The following is a 25477-nucleotide window of genomic DNA, read 5'->3' on the forward strand; positions in this document are numbered from 1 at the left end:
TGACGTATTAACAAAGTCTGGTTTGTCTGAAAATATTGCCTTGTGAATGTGAACTGAACCAAGATGAAATTGTGACATTGTTTTGAAACCGAGGATTAAATGGCTACAAAGGGCTATGTTGACTAGTGTACTTTAAATCCATTACAGATGTTATGATCTCTATATAGTCTCACTATAATCTATATGTGATTTCTGTCTGAACATCAGATCACAATCTTACTCCAGTAACTTCAGTTTACAATCAGTATTCTTCAGTCCATCAGAGATCTGCTTCACTCCTGAATCTCTTAGTTTATTATAAGACAGATTTAAATGTGTCAGGTGTGATGGGTTTGATCTCAGAGCTGAAGTCAGAGCAACACAACCTTCATCTGTGATATCACACTTATTCAAGCTGTAGAGAACAGAGACACACAGTTTGTTCACACACAGATTAAATCTACAGTGAGTTGAATTAGTTTTTCTTCCTGTCGTCATTTAGTGTTTATGAACATTTTCATTTTAGTTTCATTTATGTGTGTTTGTGTTTTTACTAAAACACATCTGTAAGATTTAAAAGTAAATTAACTGTTGATTCCTCTAATTACACATAACATTTTCTCTTTTAATTATCTTTCTGAAAGATTTTGGTGTTATTGTTATTTGGTGATATTGATGTTTATGAGTTATGTTTAACTCTTAGAGTTAAGTGTTCTGATGAATAACATAATCTTCATTTATCAAATACATTACTGAGATTAAAATTCAATAAATCCATTACAGATGTTATGATCTCTACGATATAGGGTCTCACTATTCAATTCATATTTTATTGTAATTGTAGAGAGACATACAACAAAATAATAATCTATATGTGATTTCTGTCTGAGTATCAGATCACAATCTTACTTCAGTGTCTTCAGTTTACATTCAGGATTCTTCAGTACATCAGAGATCAGCTTCACTCCTGAATCTCTAAGTTTATTATAAGACAGATTCAGTTCTCTCAGGTGTGATGGGTTTGATATCAGAGCTGAAGTCAGAGCAACACAACCTTCATCCATGATATCACATTTATACAACCTGTAGAGAACAGAGACACACAATTTGTTTACACAGAGATCATCACACAGAGATGTGGACTGTACAAAACTGGGGGGGGTTGACTGTAACCACAGTTCCCTGATGGAGGGAATGAGACGACATGTCGACAGTAGAGGTGTGCTCTTGAGCGCTAATTTTTAATGCAAATAAAATTGTGCAAATGGTATTTGAATACCAGTCTCTGCCCAAGCTTGCATGTATAAAAGATGGCAAAGCACCATTCATTCGCTTGTATGTTGTAGCATGGAGGAAACAATGTCTTGTTTCCTCCATCAGGATATTGTAATTACAGTCATAACCAAGATGTTCCCTTGTTGTCGTCCACTCGACATTCTGTCAATCCTTAAAGCGGGCACAGGCAAGTCATCACGTGCCATGCTGAATGCTAAATGGCAAGTGTAAGGGGGTCATTATCTGAGGAGGAGGAGCAGACCTCTTACCAGTAACACCAGCAGGGGATTTTAAAACAGATAATATCTGTCTAATAATGTGAGTCTCTCAGCCCAAACTTCAGGCACTAAGGGGAAAACAGAGGGCCTGCAGGCCCCCACCCTCTAAATAGAGATGAGTGCCACCAAGAGAGCGGTCTTCATTGCAAGGTGATGAAAATCAGTTTCTACCAGGGGCTGAAAGGGAGCCCTCTTAAGGTCCGCGAAGGCCACCAAATAAATCCAAATGCTTTACCTCAAAGATTAAAATATTGGGACCGGGATCTTCACACTTTAATAACACCAAAAACTTGATCGCTTCTTGAGCCAAAAGCCATAAACAGTTATGTCCCCAAACAGTATGTAAGTACAAAAAAGACCTGGGGTCTATTCTTCGTAGGTGGATTACTGGGTTAGCTGGATTTGATTGTTGACGATTTGGCTTGATCTTGGATTATTTGGTTTTTCGAAGCTCATCCTAGAGTTGCTGTCATAGCAACCGGTCCGTAAGATTAAACCTGCTCGGGAACAGACTTATTTAATGTAAACAAGATTAGATCGCACCTTTTTAAGCAGAGGTGATACGTAAACTTTGTTGCAGTCATGTATTCTCCATTATAAGAGTACAATCTGCATAAGATGCACGATTAATATGAAAAGCATTTCAAATTTAACAGGTAGTAAAAAAGATAGATTGTTTAGCAATGTTATTTAAAACATATAAAAAATAAAAATATAATGTTTATGTACTTGTGCATCTTGTTTTTATGGAGCAGCCGTTTTGTCTTTGACAAGACAAAAATGCTGATCACATTCATAAACAGCAATCAATCATACCCAACACTAACAGAGGTTTTGTACAATAAAGAATATTAATCTTTAATAATTTTTATCTTTAGATTGTCAAGTAGGCTTACGATGTCATGCATAAGAGTTTGTGTAGTAATTTCTATCTGTTCTATCTTTAAAACTCTTGCCATGTCCCTTTCCTGTGACAAAAATTCCAATAATCAAATAAGTTTTTTTGCACATATCTTTATCTTCTTTACTACACTTTTCTGTGCAGACTCAGCAGATACAAGGTTTCATTCAATGTGGATTCCTGCTAATGTTGTAGTCAGAAATCAGTTATATAAGAATAATGCAATTGAAGTAAACTTATTTAACCACTTGCATATAGTTTCTCTATAGAACTGTCATCTGAGATGATTTCTTTACTGTCATGTGCATGGCTCAGAAACTTGCACTTTATAATCTTTTGATGTAGAATAATATTTACATTCCTTTACTGCACAAAAGTGTTTGTGTATTATATAAAACACAATCTTATAATAAACTACAATTCAAATTTTATTTATCAGCAATTAAATTGTTGCATTGTCTGTGGGTTTAAGAAAGAGCAACTGCTCCAGAGATGATCTGTACAATCAATCAGTTAAGAGACATCACTCCTGCCCGCACATTACATGAAGATGCAGGACTACCACCTGTCTTTTTTTATTCTCCTTTTAAGTTGCTGTTACAAGCAGACAAAACAACATTTAACTGCTTTTAAAAGACACTTAAAGTACTTTAGGAGGATAAAAGTCAGGAGCATCAATCATTAATTTCAATCTTTGACAAGCATAGTAAAGATATCAAGATTATATTTTCACATTATGTAGTATGATTTTATGTACAAAAGAAGCTTTAACTGGGTTTACAAATTCAGCGTCATAAAAAGTTCACAACCTTCCATCAATAGCTCGCGCCCTGCAGGGGTTAAAACATGCATAGTACCCCACGGTTTGGTTTAGTTTGGGTCGGGTCAGCTTACTTTTGGGAGCTTTTCCACTGGGTGCAGTACGTAGTACCCGATACTTTTTTTGTTCCACCTCGGTTGGGGTTCCAAAAGACCCGAGCTGAACCAAACGTGACACGAAAACATTGTAGATCATTGATTGGTCTGAGAGAAGCGTCACTACCAGCATCATCGCTATAATGTAAAAGATTAGCTTTACCTCAGTGCTTGTTTGCGCCATTTGTAAAAACCGGCCAATCACTGAGTGGCTGATCAGTTTTTCTACTATCGATATGTTTAGCGTTTTCTTGCAGTGCCAGAACGCACAGTGATCTCAGATAATTAAAACATTACTGCAAGACAGGGCTCTGTAGAGCAGCCTTACAAATATGTACAACACACAAAACCAAGATGGAGGTTTATTGCAAAACATAACACTATTATTTTGGTCAAAGCTGTGAGGTATAAGCATGCGAGACGGCAGAACGTGCTATGGTTATCTCTGTGTCTATCATCACATTTTTGGGATAGAGGCTGTTTCTTAATATGAGTTCTTTAGCTATCTTGTGTCCTCGTGTTACTGCTCTATGTCATATATTGGAGTATACATTTTATTATAGTCATCGTCACATGACCAGTATTTTTGTTGCATCTCGTCTCGTTTTCGTCACGTGAAAAAGGTTCATTGACGACTATATTTAGTCATGCTTTTCTATGACGAAAGCAGCACTACTTCCTTGTTCTACAAAGTTCCTACTGCAGAAATACATATCGAGTTCTAATTGTGTAGCTTTTTTGGTGTATTGTGATTCGATAGCAGCTTAGCTTGCCCTTAGCTTAGCTGGCGACTGGCGTATTCCTGTGGGCAGAGGTTAGTCAAACACTCTTACGTTGACATCATTCAAGTGGGAAGTAGAGGGCTGTAGTCCAAACCGGCCATTCACTGTAGGCTTTGAAAGGGACCTTATGTTAAAGAAAATATTACCTGGCAGTGAACTTTGAGCTTTATCATTTTGCAGCTCTTATTTATGCTCTAACAGCAACATTACACACTAAGGTTTGAAAAATGGGATCAGAAAGAATGTTACCTTTAATATTTCTGTGTCTGAATGATTTTTACTTTTTAGTCATCATAACTTACAATTTCAATGTTTTGTGTTTGAAATCAACTTCATTTACATTATATATTTTTTGAAAATCTGAAACACAGTTTGATAACATTAGACCACAATCTTACCCCAGTATTTCAAGTTTACAGTCAGGATTCTTCAGTACATCAGAGATCAGGGTCACTCCTGAATCTTTTAGATTATTCTCAGACAGATCCAGATGTGTCAGGTGTGATGGGTTTGATCTCAGAGCTGAATTCAGAGCAACACAACCCTCATCCGTGATATTACAATCACTCAACCTGTAATAATGTAATTGATAAACACAGTGACAAATCATAAACTGCAAACTGTACTTAAGAAACAAATAATTAACTTCTCATTGACTCCAAAAGGAACAATACTCCTGACAAAATATTATTAAAAGTTGTATTAAAAATTAGTTAGTAAACATGTCGACTTTGATGTGAGGTTGTAAATTGAAGGCTTTTGTGTATTGACATTATGGGGCAGTTTTCCAGAAAGGGTTTAGATTAAGCCAGGACAAGGTCTATAAATTTGTTTTTACAAACATACCTTACATTACTGTCATTTTGATTTCAAATTTTGGTGAAATTGGTGGTGGTTGAGGAGATTCCCCCATTCATATGTAAAGCGCTTTGAGCACTGAGAAAAGCGCTATATAAATGTAACGAATTAATTAAAATTTTCAATTTATTGTATTTATATTGCGCTTTTCATAATTGTTTAATTGTTTCAGCCTTACATTAAAACAGCAGGAAAAAAACACAGAAAATGTGGACAACATAAGAAGCACAGTAAAGCGTCTAATATAAACCCATACTAGTGAGCATAGTAAAGATGAAATGTATAGAAGAGAGTTCAAAGTTAAGCTAATGTCAACTGTCTAATGTCCTTAGGGCTTAAAAAACCTTTAGAAAAACCCAATGGGAAAAATCCTAGAAAACAAACCCTTTAGAGAGACCATAACATGGCTAATTCTTTGTATATAAGCGACCAGTGGTTGTTGATCAAACATTGGCTTTGCTGTTGTGACATGGCTGCAAGAGGAGCAATGATATTACGCAGCGCCCGAAAATAGTCCCCTTAATAACTTTCAATAGCAGGGGACTATTTTCGGACACTGCGTAATATCATTGCAGTCCTTGATTATTATGTCTAGAAAATCAGCCTAGATTATTCAGCCTAGAAAATTACAACTTTTAATTTTTAATTTTACGTCGGTCTTAGTACATGATGTAAATACAGAAGAGTCGAGTTTGAAATAGGGAAAATATCGAAACTCTTCGGTTATTTTTGAGCACAATGCTAATGGTCTAATCAGATTCAATTGATCATGCTAAGCTATGTTAAAAGTACCACTAGACCTGGAGATCGGCTGAATGGGTTCCAAAGCGTTAAAAATAAAACGTTTAACTCTAGGGGAGCTGGAAAATGAGCATATATTTCTTTTTAAAGTGGAGTGTCCCTTTAAAGTAAGGCCAGTAAATCAGTGGCGTTATGACCTTCTCGGCAGCAGGAACTGGGTCTGTTAGGGTGTTTTCACACACATTGGTGTGAAACACAGACACCATGGTGCAGCCTCGGAGCACTCCAAATGAGATTATTTTTCAGTTAGTGCGGTTCTTGTTCACATATGTTGTTTTTACCATACTCGAAACGCTGCACCGTACACCATGTGACACCTGTCAATGCTGTCATTGGTCTCTGACAGCTCTACTGTTACAAACCGGAGCGGGCTACTGATGCCCCTAAGGACGTTCCACCTCGAGGAGGTCCCCAAAAGCACCCCAATGACCAAACACACGAAGCAGGTAAGTAAAAGTTAAAACAAACTTTATTTAAATTAATTAAAATTACTGTTAGGCAAGGGGGAAAGGGGATATTAAAATAATTCTTCTATCCTCCAGCTGGTTCTTACAGGAGGGAGGGGGAAGAGGGGCCAAGTGCCGGGGCCAAGGCACTACTGAGAGGGGGGAGGGAGACAAGGGGACAGAGCTCCTTCCCTTGGTTTCTTGAACCCGTGGCGCCCTCCTCTTCTCCTGGAGGCAGAATAAACAACAGTTAGTGGATGTAAGGGGTATGTGGCGACTACCTGCTCTGTCACGGGGATAGCTCCGTAGTCTTCCAGCCGTTCCATGTCTTGCTCCAGCGAATGACCGTGGTGTACTAAGGTAAGTATAGCTTTTAGCTCTGGCTCTGATGTAGCTCTGCAGTTCAATGGGCGTGCTGCTCTGTATCAACCAGACAGTTCAGGTACGTATAGCTTTTAGCTCTGGCTCTGCGGTTCAATAGGCGTGCTGCTCTGTGTCAACAAGACAGTTCAGGTACATATAGCTTTTAGCTCTGGCTCTGATGTAGCTCTGCGGTTCAATGGGCGTGCTGCTCTGTATCAACCAGACAGTTCAGGTACGTATGGCTTTTAGCTCTGGCTCTGCGGTTCAATAGGCGTGCTGCTCTGTGTCAACGAGACAGTTTGGGTACGTATAACTTTTAGTTCTAGATCAACAAGCTCTTCCGGTAAGTATGGCTTCTAACTTTATTCTTCTTCACTCACTCTTGACACATCACAGGCGAGGAATACAACATAGGTGAAAAAGTTAGTACGTCACCTAGCCTTGGTCCACGGTGAGAGAGTGTAATCGTTACCCACTTCCACACAGTTGCTGCTGGCCTGTCACAGCCGATGCCGTCCGGAGAGGTAGTGAGAATGCAGATGGGGCTGCAAGATGGTGTCCGTAACAGATCCGTCAGCTCCGTTTCCTTCCCAAGGTCAGAACGACACCTATACCGGTGGGGCAGACGGCTAGGCCCTCTCTCCACACGGGGTTTGCACACAACTGTTAGTTTGCGTCTTCACTATTTCCCTACTTCCTTTAATTCCCACTATGATCTCTTCCACAGCACTCCGATACAGTACTCACACAATCCCCTTCGTTGCTTGGACACCCAGGCGGGGGGAATAAGAAGGTAAGTCCACGATGATGACCACGCCACAGCAGCTCCACGACACACCTCACAGCGACTGGTTTGACCTAGGGACGGTACGGGCGACAGGAGACACGGCACAGCACTGCAAATACTTCAGGTGCACACACGTAAATAATGCACCCACGGCAATCCACACTTCTGTTAGTGACAGATAAGGCCCATATCTCCACGCTGGGTCAAGTACTTCACTGAAGGGAGAGGTGTTTACAATCGCTGCCACAGGCGATTTGGATGGATGACACGAGTCCCCGCACAGCGCTCCAGATGTCCTGCAATCCACTGGCTCGCCCACCGGCTTCGTTCTCCACGGTAGGGCGACTACACAACAACACACTCCACACAAATAGTGACTGTCCGTTCCTCCAATGCTTCAGTGAATGTAAAACAGACCACTGGTACTCACAGTCTGGTGACGCTTATTTCTCTTCTTCCGTGTTGTTCTCCTTCCTTTAGCAGTCTTCAAAAAGTCACTTGACTCTGTGAAATCTCCGCCAGAGGTCGTGCTTCGCTGTGACCTTCAATGCAGATGTACACACACAAGTAAGAATGTACCGCTTCAATATGATTTGCCTTCTTCCAAACCTGCTTCAATTACTTGTCTCTCTGTCCTCTTTTCTCCAACAGATCCTCTCTTCAACTCTTTCTCGTCCACTTCGCCACGTCAACACACCGCTTGCCACAACGCCCGCTCCAACATCAACAAGAACAATGGAACAATCATGAACGTGACGACTTCCACACTTCCCCAACAACACGACTCCCTCCTTTCGTCCGTCACGGCCCTGCACTCTTTCCGCTCGCTCTAAGCGTCCGCCGGATCAATGGGGCTCGCGGACTCTTCAGCGGGATTGTGCTGTGGTGGCGCCCATGGGGGAAGTGAATTCGCCCGGAAATCCTCTGTGTCTTTCTGTGTCTTTCTGTGTCTTTGGATTTCCTATTTATAGGTCTCTCCCTCGCTGCATTGCCCAATCACGAATCGCCACGCTAAACAATGTCACCTGCTTCTAATAACCCCGTTTTGTTGCCATGGAGAACCAGGAAGTCATCGGGTGTTTTAAAATTTCGGTCCGGGCGGAACCTCTCCTCTCACTTTTTGGTTCCGCCCTAAAAGTAATTCTGTGACACTACCCCCATGACGACGATGACTTCTTTCTAAAAATCAAATAAATGTCACTATTTTTGTGTGTGGTGGAAAGCTGTGCAATGGACCAAGATTGCCTTGTTTGTTGTTAAGCCACAATATAACACCCGGATCTTTTGGGCTGACCTAAACGTGTCCGTGTGAAAACACCCTTAGTTTCAATGTCCTCAGAATCGAGTACGAGACTGGGAACGAGAAACAAAATCCCATTAGCATAGGGGCTGTACGTATGTAATGCAAGTGTCATACAGTATACTGCCCTACAAAGCCAAAGCAGTAACTACACAGTTGGTCAAAACTGAGTTAATGGTTGAAATGGGCTTTGTAAGATCTGTAGTGTCTTGTGACAAAGTCTCCTTGGTTCAATTTAGTCCCATTTCAGAGAAATGTGTGTGCCAAAATCAGGGACAGATTGGCAATCTGTGCGTTCTGGAAAAGTCCAGAACGGCCGTTCAACGGAGGGCCGTCGCCCGGCCGATGGCAAAAAAGTCTAATAACGCAATATGAACAGCCAACAGCAGATGCACTCATATAATCACTTATATGCTGCTACGTGTAAAAAAAAACAAGGAAGAAGAGTCGGCCTACTAGCCGTGATTGGTCCACAGATTCCCGGAATTCGCCAGCGTCTATGTTCGCGAGCTTGAGCATCCACAGACTGGTCATGATGAGGGACAGACCGAGTTAACTTCACATCAGCAAGATTTATATAAGATTATATTTGTGTGCAGTCGCAATAAAACAAAACATTGTGCTTTTGTCAAACTGTAACCTACAACTGTCATCTAACCAAAATCACAGACACCAAAGCAAAAAATATTTATCCAACCCTATTTAAAAACAGTCTGTGGGTGGACATTCATCGTATTGTATTGGTTTTCATTTCTTTCATTGACTTTATTGTATATGAGAGGCTGTAGTGAGCTCACATTTTCTGCTAGAATGAAGACTAAGGTATTGAATTAAACGGGAAAATATCAGGCATGCATTGCGACCACTCTAAACGTGCTAATATACAAGAAAGGGGGCTAAGTAATTGACCAAATATTAGTTTAACCAGAGAATCCTAGCTTGCACTTTCTGTCTGTCTTCCATCAGAGTGCAGTTTTTCCTTATCTTTCATATTTGTGTTTAGTATTGTGGAATTGGCAAAGACCTGGTGGTTGTTTGTGAAAGCTTTACAGACAAAATTAATAGGGCCTAGCCATTTTCATTATTTCACAGCCTTATTATACATCAAAGTGTAATATGACATTGACAAAATATTAAATAACCTTGTCTGATATTCTGACAGTATTGTGGCATAGTATCAGGACATCCATGTGTTTGTTGCGCACGGCAAGGGGCGAATGGCCGGTTGATGGGCTTATTTTGGAGAAAGGCCAGGGCTGTTTTTTAGCCCCAGTCCGTCCCTGGCCAAAATTGCAGTTTAAAATTGCAACATGTTTGACTGGCTGGTGTAAAAAAAACTTTCAGGGCATTTTTCTCGGTTTCAGTGTTTGCGTAGTTACTGCACTTAGCTATGGACGGCAGTATAGTGGTTGAATATCTGCTCGGTTCTGGACATGTTGAGAATGCCTTGTTAGAGAGATATGTCTTTAGTTTAAACTTAAAGTGATTGACTGTGTCTGATTCTCAAAATTGTTTTTGGTAAATCATTCCAGATCGTAGGGGCTAAGAAGAAAAAGGAATCTACCACTTTTAGACACTTGATATTCTAGAGATAATTAAGTGAATAGAATTTTGTGACCGCAGTGTATGTATTGTATTCTGTTATTAATTCTTGAAGATACGAAGGTGCCAGGCTGTTTAAGGCTTTACAGGTGATTAGCAATATTTTAAAATGTATACGATGTTAAACTGGTAACCAGTGTAAAGATGCCAAAATTGGGCTTATGTGATCATACTTCTTAGATCGAGTAAGCACTCTTGCAGTAGTGTTTTGAACCAGCTGAAGCTCGTTTACCTGATTTGTGTATCATCTGAGAGACCACCACTAAAAGATCTGCTTTTGAGATCGGCTGATGATTTATAAACAACAAAAGGAAAATAAAACACTTGACAATCTTTTTTTAGGAATGGAAGGAATTCTCCTAAAGTAAGTATTCAATATACATTCATATTTTAACTGTTAGTTTTACTTACTGGAGTTTTTTGGTTTCTTTAATCAGAGGTTGCAATTTCACGAGAACTTCATCTGCTTTATTTTTATCCCCAATAAATGTATTTAGATTAAGTTCATCCAAATTTTGCTCGGACGTCAACAAAACAAAAACTAAAGCTGCCCACTGTGAAGAGGAGAGTTTGGTCTTTCCTAATGATGAAGATCTCACATAATCTTGAATCTCCTGCAGCAGTGAATCATCACCCATTTCATTCAGAGAGTGAATCAGATTGATGGATTTCTCTGGAGACAGATTCTCATTCATCTTCTGTTTAATGTACTTAACAGTTTCCTCTTTCATGTAGGAGCATCTTCTCATCTGTGTCAGTAGATCCTGTAAGAGAATCTGATTGTACTCCAGTGAAAGACCCAGAAGAAAACGCAGGAAAAGATCCAGATGTCCATTCTTACTCTGTAAAGATTCATTTACAGCACGCTGATGCAACTCAGATAATGAAATCTGTTCTGATGATTTACATATTAATCTGCTCAATATTTTCCAAAACCAACCTGCCTTATGACTTTGATCAAACACAAATCTGTTGTAGTTCGTGAAGGAGATGTGAGCATAAAGAGCTGCTAGATGTTCCTGGATGCTGAGATGAACAAAGCAGTAAACTTTCCCCTGATACAAACCAAACTCCTCTCTGAAGATCTGAGTACACAATCCTGAGTACACTGATGCTTCTGCTACATCAATGCCACACTCTCTCAGGTCTTCATCATAGAAGATCAGATTGCCTTTCACAAGCTGCTCAAAAGCTAGTTTACCCAGTTTGAAGATCATGTCATCATCTTTCTTCTCATAGTGCTTCTGATGTTTGATGTTTGTCTGAAGGATCAGGAAGTGTGTGTACATTTGAGTGAGAGTCTTGGGGATCTCTCTTCTCTCTGCTTCACTCAACATTCTCTCTAGAACAGTGACTGAAATCCAGCAGAACACTGGGATGTGACACATGATGTAGAGACTCCTGGATGACTTCAGGTGTGAGATGATTTGATCAGACAGACTCTCATCACTGATTCTCTTCCTGAAGTATTCCTCCTTCTGTGGATCACTGAAGCCTCGTACCTCTGTGACTCGATCAACACACTCAGAGGGGATGAGATCAGCTGCTGCTGGTCTGGAGGTGATCCAGATGAGAGCAGAGGGAAACAGATTCCCCTTGATGAGGTTTGTCAGCATCACGTCCACTGAGGTTGATTCACTTACATCACACAACCTCACATTGCTTTTAAAATCCAGAGACAGACGACACTCATCCAAACCATCAAAGATGAACAACACTTTATATTCATCACTGAAGATTTCCATTTCTTTTGTCTCTGGGAAGAAAAGATGAAGAAGATCTAAAAGACTGAGTGTTTTGTCCTTCATCAAATTGATCTCTCTGAAAGGAAGTGGAAATATGAGGTGGACGTCCTGATTCTCTTTCTCTTCAGCCCAGTCCAGAATGAACTTCTGTACAGAGACTGTTTTTCCAATGCCAGCGACTCCCTTTGTCAGCACACTTCTGATGTGTTTGTCTTGTTCAGGTAAAGGTTTAAAGATGTCATTACATTTGATTGGTGTCTCCTCTGTTGTTGTTCTTCTGGATTGTGTCTCAATCTGTCTCACCTCATGTTTATTACTGATCTCTTCGCTTTCACTCTCTGTGATGTAGAGCTCTGTGTAGATCTCATTCAGTAGTGTTGGGTTTCTCTTATTTGATGTTACCTCATACAAACACTCAAACTTCTTCCTCAGATTTGATCTGAATGTGTTTAGGAATTCAGCAAGATTAGACTCATGGCTGTAAAATATAAATACCAGATATTACATAAATAAAAAAAATGCATGGAGCCAAAAAACACAGAACATATTACTCGAGCTTATGAAATGTTTAATTAATTTAATTATTAAAATAAACTAAAAAATAATACCCAACAATTCACCTGAAACAAGGACTCATGTTTTCATTGAAGTCTGGTGTTTGATTCTCAGATTGCTCAGTCTTCCTACCCTCACAGTCGGGTTCGGTTACATCTGGTCTGTGCAGCAGAATTGAGTCAATGAATCGATTATATTTCATCTACCTCTTGAGGGACGTTTCTACAATCATTTAAAGAACTTCTCATACCTTTAAAAATATACATAATTGTATAAAAATGTCAACCTGTAATCAAATGATTCATAGTTGTTTTATACCTGTTATCAGGCCGTGTATCACCACTTTTAAAATGTACTGGTTGAAACAAAGACACATCACTCTTCATAGACACACAGCTGATCTCTGGATATTATAGACCTGTTTGAGTCATGACTCACTAGGATCTTTCACCCGGATCTTTAAATTAACTCATGAGTCGCGAGTCTCTAGTATCATTAACCCGGATCAGTTGAGTCCTACTACAGTTCAATGTAAAACCATAAACAGCGCCACCACACACACAAACCTCTTTCAACATTATTAATGAGACTTCGCTCGCTCTACTGATCCACTCGTAACCGGCTGATCTGCGCTAGAACTGACCCGAGATTATCACTCAGAGCCGGGAAAAATTGCAAACTCGAGAGACCTGCTGATCCGCGCGAACTGACCTGAGATTCTCACTCGGAGCCGGAAACAACGCGGACTCGAGAGACATGCGGATCTGCTCTGACTCCAGAATCTCTCAACTCGTAACCGGCTGATCCGCGAGACCTGTCTCTCGAATCAGAGCCGGGAGCACTGCAGATTCGCAGATCTCCCGGAAACATTGCAGACTCGAGACTCTCCGGCTCGGGGCTACATAATCAGGACACAGTTTTTTCTACATTTTCTCTATATTATTTTGCTATGATTATTATTTTTTAAATGGTCGACCATACACACCAAATCTAAAACCTAAAGCATGTTTTTCAGAAGTGAAAGGCTTTTGTTGTGGATTTGCTTTTGAGGAGACTTTTAAGCAATACTGACTCAAATGACTCAAGTGACTCACACAACCCGGATCACTTTAGTGAATGACTCACAATAACCCGGATCCTTAAAAGGAATCGACTTTGCCAGGCTTAGTTCATTATGCTCCTACAAAAACTGTATTGAGCTAAACTGTTAATGAAAAGAAAAGATCGAATTTCACAGATGTCACTGTGCAAGCAATTCTGTGCTCAATTTTTGTATATCAATACTTTAAATGTTAAATAAAATAATGCATCACAGATTATTTTTAACATACCTTAGATTAAGCCTTGTATCATCACTCTTAAAATTTACTGGATGATCAATAGACACGTCACTCTTCATAGACACACAGCTGAACTCTGGATCTGATCTCTTCTGATGATCTGAACTATAACAGACAACGTATTAGAATAAATACTGATGGTAAATTAATGTTATTTGTTGAATACAACAATAAAGTACTTTTAATCTTTTCATTATGCTCCTTCAAAAACTGTATTGAACATACCTTAGATTAAGCCTTGTATCATTACTCTTAAAATTTACTGGTTGATGAATAGACCCATCACTCTTCATAGACACACAGCTGATCTCTGGATCTGATCTCTTCTGATGATCTGAACTATAACACACAACAGATTTAATATTTTAATTCACATTAATAATCTTCATAACAAAAATAATTACAAGACATTTTAAGTAGTGTTTATTAAGGTTTTAGATATTTAGATTTTAATTAAAAACAAAGATACTGCTATATTTTTCTGTGATATAAAGGTTAGTTAATAAAGTGTTTACAGTGCTTTAAGTGGACTCAGTACCGCCATTTCCAGATATAGCTCTTGAGCGTACCACCACCTCTCTGTGGACCCAGAATGTGCTTTTAGTGTACAGGAACGCTCATTTGCACATTTAAATCAGAGGTTTTAATCCTTTGGCTGCGCTGCCGCTTTTCAGAGCGCCCTTCACAATGCACGCTTCCTAATTCGTCCCACCGAGAGCGGAGACTACATTACCCATACACCCTTGAGTTTTACAAGTTAAAAGCGCATGCGTCGCTTTTGCTGCTCTCAGTGTCATCAACTCAGCGTGGAGAGGTGTGTGCGCAACCATAGCTGCTCGATTAAATGAAAATACAAAGAAGACTTTATATGCCCTCCTTGTTTTAGAGTCTGAGTAGTAAAATAATAGTATATAGTAAAAACATTATTGAAATTGTAATATACATTTAGTTTAATTGCCAAACTACAAGTGAACGAAATTTCAATGAATTTGAACGACACTGAAGTTTTACCAACGGCAAAATGGAAAACAATGGGACAAAATAGTGATGACTTTAGAGTTTCAAATGGCAGTATTTTGTTATTCTTGAACCCATAGACATGGTCTTGACATTTTAAAGTTTTTTTCAAGCTCTATCTTAACAACTACTTTTAGCATTTAATCATGTTGAAATTTTTACTTGCATGCACATTTTATTTATGTTCAATAGATATTTCTACAGTAGCTCTTTCTAAGGGTATTTTTTCAAAATCCTTTTGCAAATTTTATTTATGCTCAGTAGCTATTTCTAGCTCAAGCAAATCCACAAACTTATAAAAGCATTTATTATTTTTTACAAGGTCATCTGTTGACTGCTGTATATAAAACCCCTTCAGTATAGGAGGAGTCGAGTCAGCAAAAATAATAGAGTACCGGCACCTCTTTTGGGCCACTTAGGGTGTTTTCACATATATAATTCGGTTCGTTTGGTCCGGACCAAAAGCAAAAAATGATACATTGTAGCTTTTTTAGCAGTTTTGGTTCCTTTTCACACCATACTGATCATTATGTTCCGCACCAGTTGAAACGAACCAAAATGCAGTCATGTGATAACATCCACATCACTCATTGGCCACATGTATTTAAACGTATTTCCTAAACTGCTTCTCGATTGGTCAGAATAAACGTGCGGGAAATTCCACGAAACTCCGGAAGTAAACAAAAAGAGGAAAATACCTATGGAAAATACAGCAGACACCATGGAGAGATGACTGTGCGCTGTAATTATGTTCGTGGTTGTAATCTACTACATCGCTTGTATACAGCACTCTATGCAAACTCTTCATTTTCAGAATGAAGCGCGTCTGCAGCTTGAAAATATAATTAGACGCATCGCAAGACAGTTCAGGAGGCGGCGAGCATTACTTTTGCGAAACTGTGACATGCTCATCTTCCGCAAATATTGCCAACGACCGATGAGGTAATGTTATGTGTTGTCTTTCTTTAAATTGTTTTCTGTAAGCTTCTGTAAAGCCTCCAAGGTCTCATTATTAGCATTCTCACTGTGTTATCAACCCCATATTATGCTATTGCTTGCTTGCCATCTGTTTGTTATCTGTTCACTATGCCAATGCATTTAGTACTTTTATTGAGAGTGACAAACTTATTAAAAGTGTAAAATATTAATACCAAAATGAGATCGACCTAATTAATCTAACAATATAACAGTTTACATATGATGATAATAATGAAAATTAAGATATCTTTTCTTAAAAATTATCATAATGACAGATGTTTATCTAATGTCACAAATTTCATCTTTTTTAAACCCAGGAGCATTTGGACACGTGCACGTAATGATAGTTGGTGGCACCACATCAATGCAACCTGGACAGATGATGATTGGCTGAAAAACTTCAGAATGCGAAGAGGCAGTTTCAGACTACTGTGTGACACTCTCCGGCCCTGGCTGACCCGACAGAACACGAAATACAGAGAGGCTGTGCCAGTAGAGACTCGTGTTGCGATTTGTATTTGGAGGTTAGCCACAAACCTGGAGTATAGGTCTATCTCACAACTGTTTGGTGTTGGGTTATCAACTTGTTGCACTATCACCCAAGAGGTTGTGACTGCCATAAATGTTGTAATGAAGCCTCTGTACATCAAGCATCCCTCCGCAGCTGAGTTCAGGCAGATAATACAGGGTTTTCGAGACAAATGGAGATTCCCTCAGGTGGCAGGTGCAATAGATGGAACCTATATCAAGATCAAAGCTCCACCTGACAACTCCTCTTGTTATTACAACCGGAAGGGAGACTATTCTATCATTCTGCAAGGTGTGGTGGACCATAGAATGAGATTTTGGGACATTAATGTTGGGCGACCAGGCAAGATACATGATGCCCGTGTTTTCTCCCTCTCTTCACGTTATGAGCGTGGCAGTGCAGGCACTCTTTTACCTCATTGGACTGAAACGTTTGAGGGGGTTGATGTTCCTCTTTTCCTTTTGGGTGATTCGGCTTACCCTCTACTAACTTGGCTCATGAAAGCTTACCCAGAAGGAGGAGCAGTAACACAAGAGCAGCTTAACTTTAACTACAGATTAAGCCAAGCCCATATGACAGTTGAACGTGCCTTTGGGTGCCTGAAAGGACGCTGGCATTGCCTTCTTAAAGAAAATGATGCACACATAACTTTTATAAGCCGCATTGTGTCCGCTTGCTGCGTGCTGCATAATTTCTGTGAGGTACAGAAGGAGGAATTTCTGGAGGGAGAAACAGTTGCAGAGGAAGAGGGACCTGTACCTGATGAACAGGGGCCTGCACAGCAGCAACATGACATTAAAGATGCACTGTGTGGCTACTTTGCTACAATGTGAATAACCAAAGCCTGTAAATAGTTTTGTTTTCAGTATTCACAATAATAAAGAATAGTAGAAATGTGTAATCCCCCTTAATGATCTGTCTTTTTTTAAAGAAAAGTGCTAGTATTGGAACCACCTTATATTGTCTGATTTAAAATGGATTAAAAGAATTTTTTTGATGTAAATAGTTTTATTTTCTGTTTAATTTGTAACAAATGTACAGTTGACACATTTTAACAAACATTATTTTCTCCATGTAGTATGAATAATTGTGATAAAGTGCTGTGTCGTATAGATAATAAGAAATTACAATAAAACATTTTTGGGTAACATATTGCTTGTGATTGATTTTAACCTCCATTTACCATGTAAAAGGCAATACACAAACACAGTAAGCAAAGGTACTATGTTATTATTTCAGTGAATAAGTGGTGCCTTTTAGGGTCTCCTTGAGGTTTAACTGACTGCTAACAATAGGCACTGGATTAGCTTTTACACTTGTAAACATACACAATCAAAAAAATAATAATAATAATAAAATAAATAACATTCTTAACTCTAAAACTGCCTGTTTAACTTCAGATGAATGTAACTTTGCCATAACTGTTGGCTGAAAACATTAAGAAATATGCCAAACATTACATGCAATGTGTAGTTTCAAAAAAATATATTTTTTACTATATTATCCTTGTGTATCCCACAAGTTGAAACAAAATGAGGTAGCATATTTCTGAGAAATGTTAACGCAGAAAGTAGTATGTTTTGCTTATTCAGAACACTGAACGGAAACCATGACCATTACCTAGCAATTAAAATGAAAAAAAAAACATTAACTGAACATTATAGGCAAATCCTTTCCTATATTAAAAAAAAACAACAGCTACAAGTTGTAGTAGTGTGCACTATGTATAATTGAAGAAGTGCTAGGATGCTCATCTTGGGTGGATGGAGATTCTGATTGCCGATGCTGATGTGGATGATTCACTGGCAGCAGGGCAGTAGGCTGGGTTGGCTGAAACTGCTGGGACAAGGACCAAGCACTAGGGATTGATGTTGGTGGGATTGTCGTGGTCCAGGCTGGTAATTGTAAGGAATGAGATTGAGGCTGACTAGGCATTGCTGCAGGATGAGGTTGAGGCTGACCAGGCATTGTTGAAGCATGAAGATGAGGCTGACCAGGATTTAATGCACTTGCAAGAGTGCCCATTAGTTGGAGAAACATTTGGTTACTGGCCTGTTGCTGTGCCTGCATTACCTGGAATCTTCTCTCCTCGGCTTCCTGTTGTGCCTTAAGTATTCTCTCAAAACAGGCAGCCTCTTGAGCCACTTGGCTTTCTTCAGCTCTTTGCAAATCTGTCAGCATCCTTTTGTTGTCCATCATATATGACTGGACTTCATCATCAGCTTTACAAGGCTTTTTCTTTCTTTTTCGAGCTTTGGCTCCAGGAATGGGCAGTCTCCCTCCTCTGATGCTTTCTTCATTGACATTGCTCTCTGTGCTTGGATCATCAGACACTCCTTCATCAGCAGCAGCAGTGATTGAGATATCAGTATGGGATGATACATTGCTTGAATCTCCCACTGTTTGGAAATACACAATTTCTCAGCTTTAGTCATATCATTTTAATGCGGATGAAAATATATATTTCAATGCACAGTGCAAACTGTGTGTCTGTGTGTGTCTGTGTGTGTGTCTGTGTGTGTGTCTGTGTGTGTGTGTGTGTGTGTGTGTGTGTCTAACCGTTCCTCAAAAGGAAGGCTACATCTATCTGGAGGTCGCATATGCAGGCTGTTTCGTCATCAAACCTGGTTTATTTAAGTTAACTGAGCAACAAACAACAATTTACGATTAACTAAGAATAATAGTCACCTTTATAATTGTTAATATTCTGAAATAAGAAAGTCTTGATGACGTACACAGCCTACAAATGCGACATACAGAGGATGCAGCCTTCTGTTTGAGAAACGTACAATATAACATGATTACTTTAATGTGAAGTAAATTGATGTCATTTTGGCATAGCGAATGCATATTACAATAGATAACTAGTTAAACCATAACTTTCGAAAAGTGGTAAACTCACCGTCAATATCTGTGTCAGATGCGGTAGCCCGGTCACCTGTGTTAGCATCATTGGAAGAGGACGAAGTTGAATATTCATGGGACTCAACAACATCCACTGGATCAACGTCCGGTTTTGTCCCAAGTATTTTGTCCAGATCATCATACCAGGGGAACTTGTCTTTCTCGTTACCCGAGCTGCCTGTTTTATTAAGTGCATCTCGCACTTGGATGTACTGCTGGCGGAGTTTTTTCGCCTTAACCCGGCACTGCTCCACAGAACAATGAAATTCCCTATCCCTGAGCTGTTTGCTAAATAAAGAGAAAACCACGCTGTTCTTATGAGTTTTTGAAAGTTGTGATCTAATATGTTCATCAGACCAAATTTCTATGAGGTTTCGCACCTCCTCGCAACTCCAAGTCTGTCCGCGACCTGCCATTGTTGTGCTAATACTGCTAATGTAAACTGTCAACAAGCACTTCCTCATCCCATAATGCACAGCGCCGCTGAGTACGGCAGCTGGTTTAGTTCAAAATGCGCAATAATTTTTGCAGTTAGGTCTGTTCGGTCTCGGATCGTGTTCTCACCACAAATGAACCGCTCCAGAGTTCGTTTGAAAGCGTACCGAGACCACCTCTGCAAGCTGGTCTCGGTCCGTTTGTTTGGTCCGCTTTTGGTGCGCACCAGAGTTCAATTGCTGCATTCTCACCTGCCCAAACTAACTGCACCAACTGAGCAATCGAACTCTGGTACGATTCAATCGAACTAAACAAGGCAGGTGTGAAAACCCCCTTAAAGTGTTCATATAAAGTACCTGCATCCTGTAGAAAAATCTTCATCTGCTGATGTTTGTGTTTGAGCCATGATGGAGCTGCAGAGATGAATCTGATCAATCTGATCTCCACAACTGATACAAAATGAAAATAACATTCAGACACAAAATAAACTCAAAGTGAATAAACACATTATAACTGAGTAAATGAATGAATCCTGAGTGTTGAAGAAACAACTGCATCAACACAACTACACAACATTATATCAACACAACACAAATTAACACAGATGTTCCTTCTTTGAAGAATCGCATATAACACAAAACAAAAAAAATAAAACTTTTGTTTTTTAGAGAAACTATGAATGAGGAAAGGAAAAGCATATCGTCTCACCTGAACACTCGCTGTCATTACAATTAGTGATGTTTCGTTTTTGAACGAATCGTTCTTTTGAGTCGGTTCTCAGGAATTAACCGGTCGAGCTGGTTTAGCAGCCACTTTCATTTCCCTTGGAATGTCTTTTCCCCCTCAGATGATGAAGCGTTTCTGCTGACAGCACATGTGCAGGGACCTTACAATAGCTGCATGTTTTTAATTTATTTATTTTTTAGTATGGCATATGTACAGAATTTGTACAAACTAATACAGCTCACAACAATTAAAACTATAAAATAAATATCAAAAGCAGCTGGGTGTACAAAAAGCCCTACTCCTGTACACAAATCAAACTGAATCGGGTTGTAGTTTCGGGTTGATGACACATGAAGCACAGTCGAAATAGCATGCCAGACTAAAAAATAACTGAATGAGCCGGTTCAACCAACTGTCAAAGATTGCAAAGGATTGTGACAAATGAGTTGCTGACACTGAGGCTGTTGGAACGAGCCTGATGGTCAAAAGAAGAAGAAACTCTTAATGCTAACTATACTATTTTTAGCTACTCACATGACAGCAATGGGGTTAGACAAGCCCCCATTTGGCTAGGACTTTTTTTAAATTACTTTGCAATACTTTGTAAAACCATTGTTAATAATGTGTATTTATCCAGCTGTCTAATCACAATGGAGGAAATTGCAGGACAAATACACCGACCACCCAGAAGTTGAACTTCCTTCTATCACTGAACAACAACAACATAAAAGTTAATAAGCTATAGCTTGTCGATTACTATATATAACACCCCGTGCTATCACGCTCAAACTGATTTTGCCAAGGGAGAGATGTTCGCAGGGCAACATATTGTCACAGATCACAATATGAATACGCATAGATTAAACGAATGATCTGCAAAATCAGATACTTATAAGACAATACTTGCATGAATGATTGTATTGTAGTAACCAAAGCACATTTAGCAACTAGATGTGCAGAAGGAGAGAGATTCAGGCAAAGATGAAAGAAAGACAGAATCAGTGGCGGCTGGTCAATATATAGTGCAAATGAATACAAAATAAAATTGTTTAGTTGTATTTCACTGTTAGTCATGTTTTAAAAAAATAAAAACTGAGTACTTTGTGTGTGTGTCATGTTTGTGTGTCTGGGGCGCACCCCTAATAAGTGTCTATGTAGGTCAGTAAAAAGGGTAAAAACATGTGACCTGAGGCTGAGCTCTAATTGGCTGGTTTCGGATCTGCCTTGGGGTGCAGAACTGTGCGCCCCAAAACCCTCACAATTATGTTGTAAGCGAATCAATGTTGTTTTGTATGTCTTTGACCTCATGTGATTGGATTGTTCTCAGAGTCTCATAACCGCGTTGCAGATTGCCATGGAACTGCTAGATACAGTACTGATCAGTGAAAGCAACTGAAATACCTTGAGATGAAAGAAAATATAATCTTATGCTTACAAAATCACCCTTTACAAGACATTCAGCTGAAGAATAAATAAAGGATTAAGGAGCTTGGACCAGATTGAGCAGCAGAAAATGATCATGGTCGAGTTTACACTGTGTGCTTTTCCAGGAGTTATGGCAAACAAAGTTGGCCAACATTAGCTGGATGCTATAGTATGTAAGTCATCATGATATTTATTATTTTCTTTGTTTGCTGTTTCAAAGTATGTGTGATAGAGCACATTTCAGCTGCCTTTGTAGACATGATGCTCAGATAATTCTTTTTTTTCTTTGGCTTGATCAACTTCGTTGCAAAAACTGTGATTTGAAAACTTTACTGCGTGTGTGTGTGTTTGTGTGCGCGCGCGTGCGTGCGTGTGTGTCAGATTGTCAGATCATCAGATCAGGTTAACCAAAGTGTTATGGAAGAGCACTCAATCGCTATTTTGTAATTTGATTTGTTCATACTTGCCTGTTCAGCACAAAGTTTGAGTGTTTTATCGCCTCAGCTGTCTGTCATAGCGTGATCATTCATTCATCTGCTTCATGTGATGTTAAACATGTTAAACAATGCACGTGTCACAAGTGACTATCGGGGCGGAACCAAAGTTTGGAAAAATAGTTCCACCCGGACCGATTTACCCGAACACCGGCACTTCTGGGTAACCCCGGGCAACGGAATCAGCGGAAACCAGTGACAGGTGTGACTGTTGGCGTGGCGAATGCTGATTGGAGGATACAAGAGAAGAGGAAGTATAAATAGAGCAAGTGAAACACAAGATGTTGTTCATTGTTTTGTTCCATTGTTGGTGGATGTTGAAGCGGGCGTTGTGGCAAGCGGTGTTGATGTGGTGAAGAGAGATCTGTTGGAGAAAAGAGGACAGAGAAACAAGTTATGGAAACAGGTTTGGAAAGAAATAAATTTAATTGAAGCGGTACATTCTCACTTGTGTGTATACATCTGCATCGAAGGCCACAGCGAAGCACGATCTCTGGCGGAGAGTTTGCACAGTTTAGTGACTTCTTGGGAGATCGCTGAAGGAAGGAGAACAACACAGAAGGGGAGAAATCACCGTCAACAGACTGTGAGTACCAGTGGCCTATTTATCTACCTTGAAAGCGTTGGAGGAACAGACAGTCACTATTTGTGAGGAGTGTGTTGTTGTGTAGTGGCCCTACCTTGGAGAACGAAGCCGGTGGGTGAGCCAGTGGATTGTAGGACATCTGGAGCGCTGTGCGGGGACCTGTGGCAGCGAATTCAAACACCTTTCCCTCCAGTAAAGTATATTGACCCAGTGTGGAGGTATGGGCCTTATTTGTCATTATACCACGGGTCTGTTGAATGCTGCATTCTGATTAGCTGAGAAATGTTCTATGGGTGTTGATTATTTTTCTGTAAATCGCACACCTAACTTGTCAAATGTCTTAAAAATAGGCACCAGAGCAATGTTTGTGGTAACCGTGGTATAAGAGGAATAATTGACTCCGCTCCTTTGAATTATTTGAAAATAATGCACACCTGCGGTGTAACGCTTCGCGTCGTGCCGCATTACCACCTTGGTGTGCATTATTTTCTTATAATTCAATGGCCCGTCGTCAATTATTCCTTACCTAACAGAAGTGTGGAGTGCCGTGGGTGAGTGTGCATTATTGACGTGTGTGCACCTGAAGTATTTGCAGTGCTGTGCCGTGTCTCCTGTCGCTCATACCGTCCCTAGGTCAAACCAGTTGCTGTGCGGTGCACCGTGGAGCTGCTGTGGCGTGATTATCATCGTAGACTTACCTGCTTATTTACCCCGCCTGCGTGTCCTGGATCTGCATGCTGTGGAAAAGATCATAGTGGAAATTAAGGGAAATAGAGAAATTGTGGAGACACCTACTAACTATTGTGTGCAACCCTCTGTGGAGAGAGAGCCTAGCCGTCTGTCCCACCAGTATAGGTATCATGCTGATCTTGAGGAGGAAGCGGAGTTGACGGGTCTGCTACGGACACCATCTCACAGTCCCACCTGCTTCTTGCCGAGGATCAAGTTCAGGTGATGTACAACCTTTTGCCACCTATGCTGTAATACTCGCTTGTGATGTGTAAAGAGTGAGGGAGGAAGAGTAAAGCTAGGAATCATACTTACCTGAAGAGCTCATCGAATTAGAACCCAAAAAGCATACGTACCTGAACTTTCTTGTCGACACAGAGCTGCACGCCATTGAACTACAGAGCCAGAGCTAAGGGCTACATTTACCTGAACTGTCTTGTTGATACAGAGCAGCATGCCCTTCGCACCGCAGAGCCAGAGCTAAGAGCTATATGTACCTAAGCTGTCTTGTCATTACAGAGCTGCACACCATTGAACCGCAGAGCCACATCAGAGCCCAAGCAAAGAGCTATATGTACTTGGACTGTCTTGTTAATGCAGAGCAGCACGCCCATTGAACCGTGGAGTCAGAGCTAAGAGCTATATGGTACCTGAACTGTCTTATCATTGCACGCCATTGAACCACAGAGTGCATCAGAGCCAGAGTCAAAAAGCTGTACGTACCTGAACTGTCCTGTTGACCGTCGAGCCATCCTAGAGTGAGTAAAAGTTAACCTTACCTGAGAAAACCGTAGGTCCAGTCCTGCGAGTCGAGCAAAGTCCCCACCTACGTGGTACGTACACAAGCCTAGGAGAGTGACGCCCTCGAGGTAACCTGAAAGGTAAAGTAGAGTGGTGGTCATTCCAGCAGCCTGCCCTCGCAACTCTTCAGTGCCAGAGAGAGGCCCTATCAAACAGTGAGTTTTTCCTCTAACCTGTCCCTTGTGTGTATGTGACTGCCGTAGATACCCGGGATGAGTTGGGACTTTAGCTGGCCGCGGACGGGGAGGAGTGGTCTCGGCGCCCTGCATAGAAGGAACAGAAGAGAGGGAGTTAGTTACGACACGGAAAAAAATCCCCTTATACTTACCTGATTTCCCCCACGGGCAATTGTTGGAACAAGCCGTGGGACAGCTGGAGAACGACAGAGCAGGTAGTCGCTATAAACCCCCTACATCCTCTAATTACTGTTTATTCTGCCTCCAGGAGCAAAGGAGGGCGCCACGGGTTCAAGGAACAAGGAAGGAGCTCCGCCTCCCCGGCCCCCCTCCTTGTTAGTAGTGCCTGGCCCGGCACTTGGCTCCTTTACCCCCGAAGAGTCTGTGGAGGACAGAAGGAGAGACCTTTTAAATGCCCCTTCCCCCTGCTTAACAGCATTTTAAATAATTTAAATAAAATTTGTTTTAATTTTACTTACCTGCTTCGTGTGATTGGTCATTGGGGTGCTTTTGGGGACCTCCTCGAGGTGGAACAGCCTGGTCTGGTAACACACGTCTCTGTTCATCCGTTCTCCTCAAAAATAAATAAACAAACATGCACAGAGGTGAAAACCTATAATGAATATAGCTTAGCCCTTACAAAAATGAACCTTTTTTTAGTAAAATACAATTTAAAAATCATAGTTAAACCTTAGTGTAGTAAAACCCTGGTTTTGCTTATAGTAATCACTACATAAAAAAACATGGTTA

General features: G+C 40.3%; 2 protein-coding genes and 1 long non-coding RNA gene across 3 annotated transcripts in view; all 3 read right to left on the reverse strand.

Annotated features, from left to right (window-relative positions):
* LOC141361715 (NACHT, LRR and PYD domains-containing protein 3-like) overlaps positions 1–12995 on the reverse strand; it is a 141625-nt gene extending 128630 nt beyond the window's left edge. The window contains exons 1-8 of the mRNA XM_073863409.1: positions 12906–12995; positions 12653–12748; positions 10699–12510; positions 7621–7730; positions 7346–7456; positions 7071–7261; positions 6517–6655; positions 6343–6463 (exon numbers count right to left, since the gene is read on the reverse strand). Of these exons, the coding sequence (XP_073719510.1) occupies positions 6343–6463; positions 6517–6655; positions 7071–7261; positions 7346–7456; positions 7621–7730; positions 10699–12510; positions 12653–12748; positions 12906–12973 (2648 nt within the window). The 5' untranslated portion in view covers positions 12974–12995. The remainder of the gene's footprint in view (positions 1–6342; positions 6464–6516; positions 6656–7070; positions 7262–7345; positions 7457–7620; positions 7731–10698; positions 12511–12652; positions 12749–12905) is intronic.
* A 5154-nt stretch (positions 12996–18149) lies between these two features.
* LOC129437078 (uncharacterized) lies at positions 18150–19924 on the reverse strand. The gene is made up of 2 exons (XM_055195245.2): positions 19354–19924; positions 18150–18850 (listed from the first exon to the last, which is right to left on the reverse strand). The coding sequence occupies exons 1-2, from the start codon at positions 19817–19819 to the stop codon at positions 18150–18152; spliced, it is 1167 nt and encodes a 388-aa protein (XP_055051220.2). The 5' UTR covers positions 19820–19924.
* A 4396-nt stretch (positions 19925–24320) lies between these two features.
* LOC141361760 (uncharacterized) lies at positions 24321–25345 on the reverse strand. The gene is made up of 3 exons (XR_012367940.1): positions 25207–25345; positions 24725–25109; positions 24321–24624 (listed from the first exon to the last, which is right to left on the reverse strand). It is a non-coding gene; the product is annotated as an uncharacterized lncRNA (long non-coding RNA).
* Positions 25346–25477: the final 132 nt, after the last annotated feature.

Source organism: Misgurnus anguillicaudatus, chromosome 24 (assembly GCF_027580225.2).
Source record: "Misgurnus anguillicaudatus chromosome 24, ASM2758022v2, whole genome shotgun sequence".
Taxonomy (NCBI): domain Eukaryota; kingdom Metazoa; phylum Chordata; class Actinopteri; order Cypriniformes; family Cobitidae; genus Misgurnus; species Misgurnus anguillicaudatus.

What these genes read in the sequence shown, in the direction of transcription:
- LOC129437078 (XM_055195245.2), bottom strand. Translation starts at nt 19,819, where the DNA reads ATGAGGAAGTGCTTGTTGACAGTTTACATTAGCAGTATTAGCACAACA. An exon ending in ATCTGACACAGATATTGACG is followed by an intron (nt 18,851 to 19,353) that starts GTGAGTTTACCA and finishes ATTTCCAAACAG; the next exon opens with TGGGAGATTCAAGCAATGTA.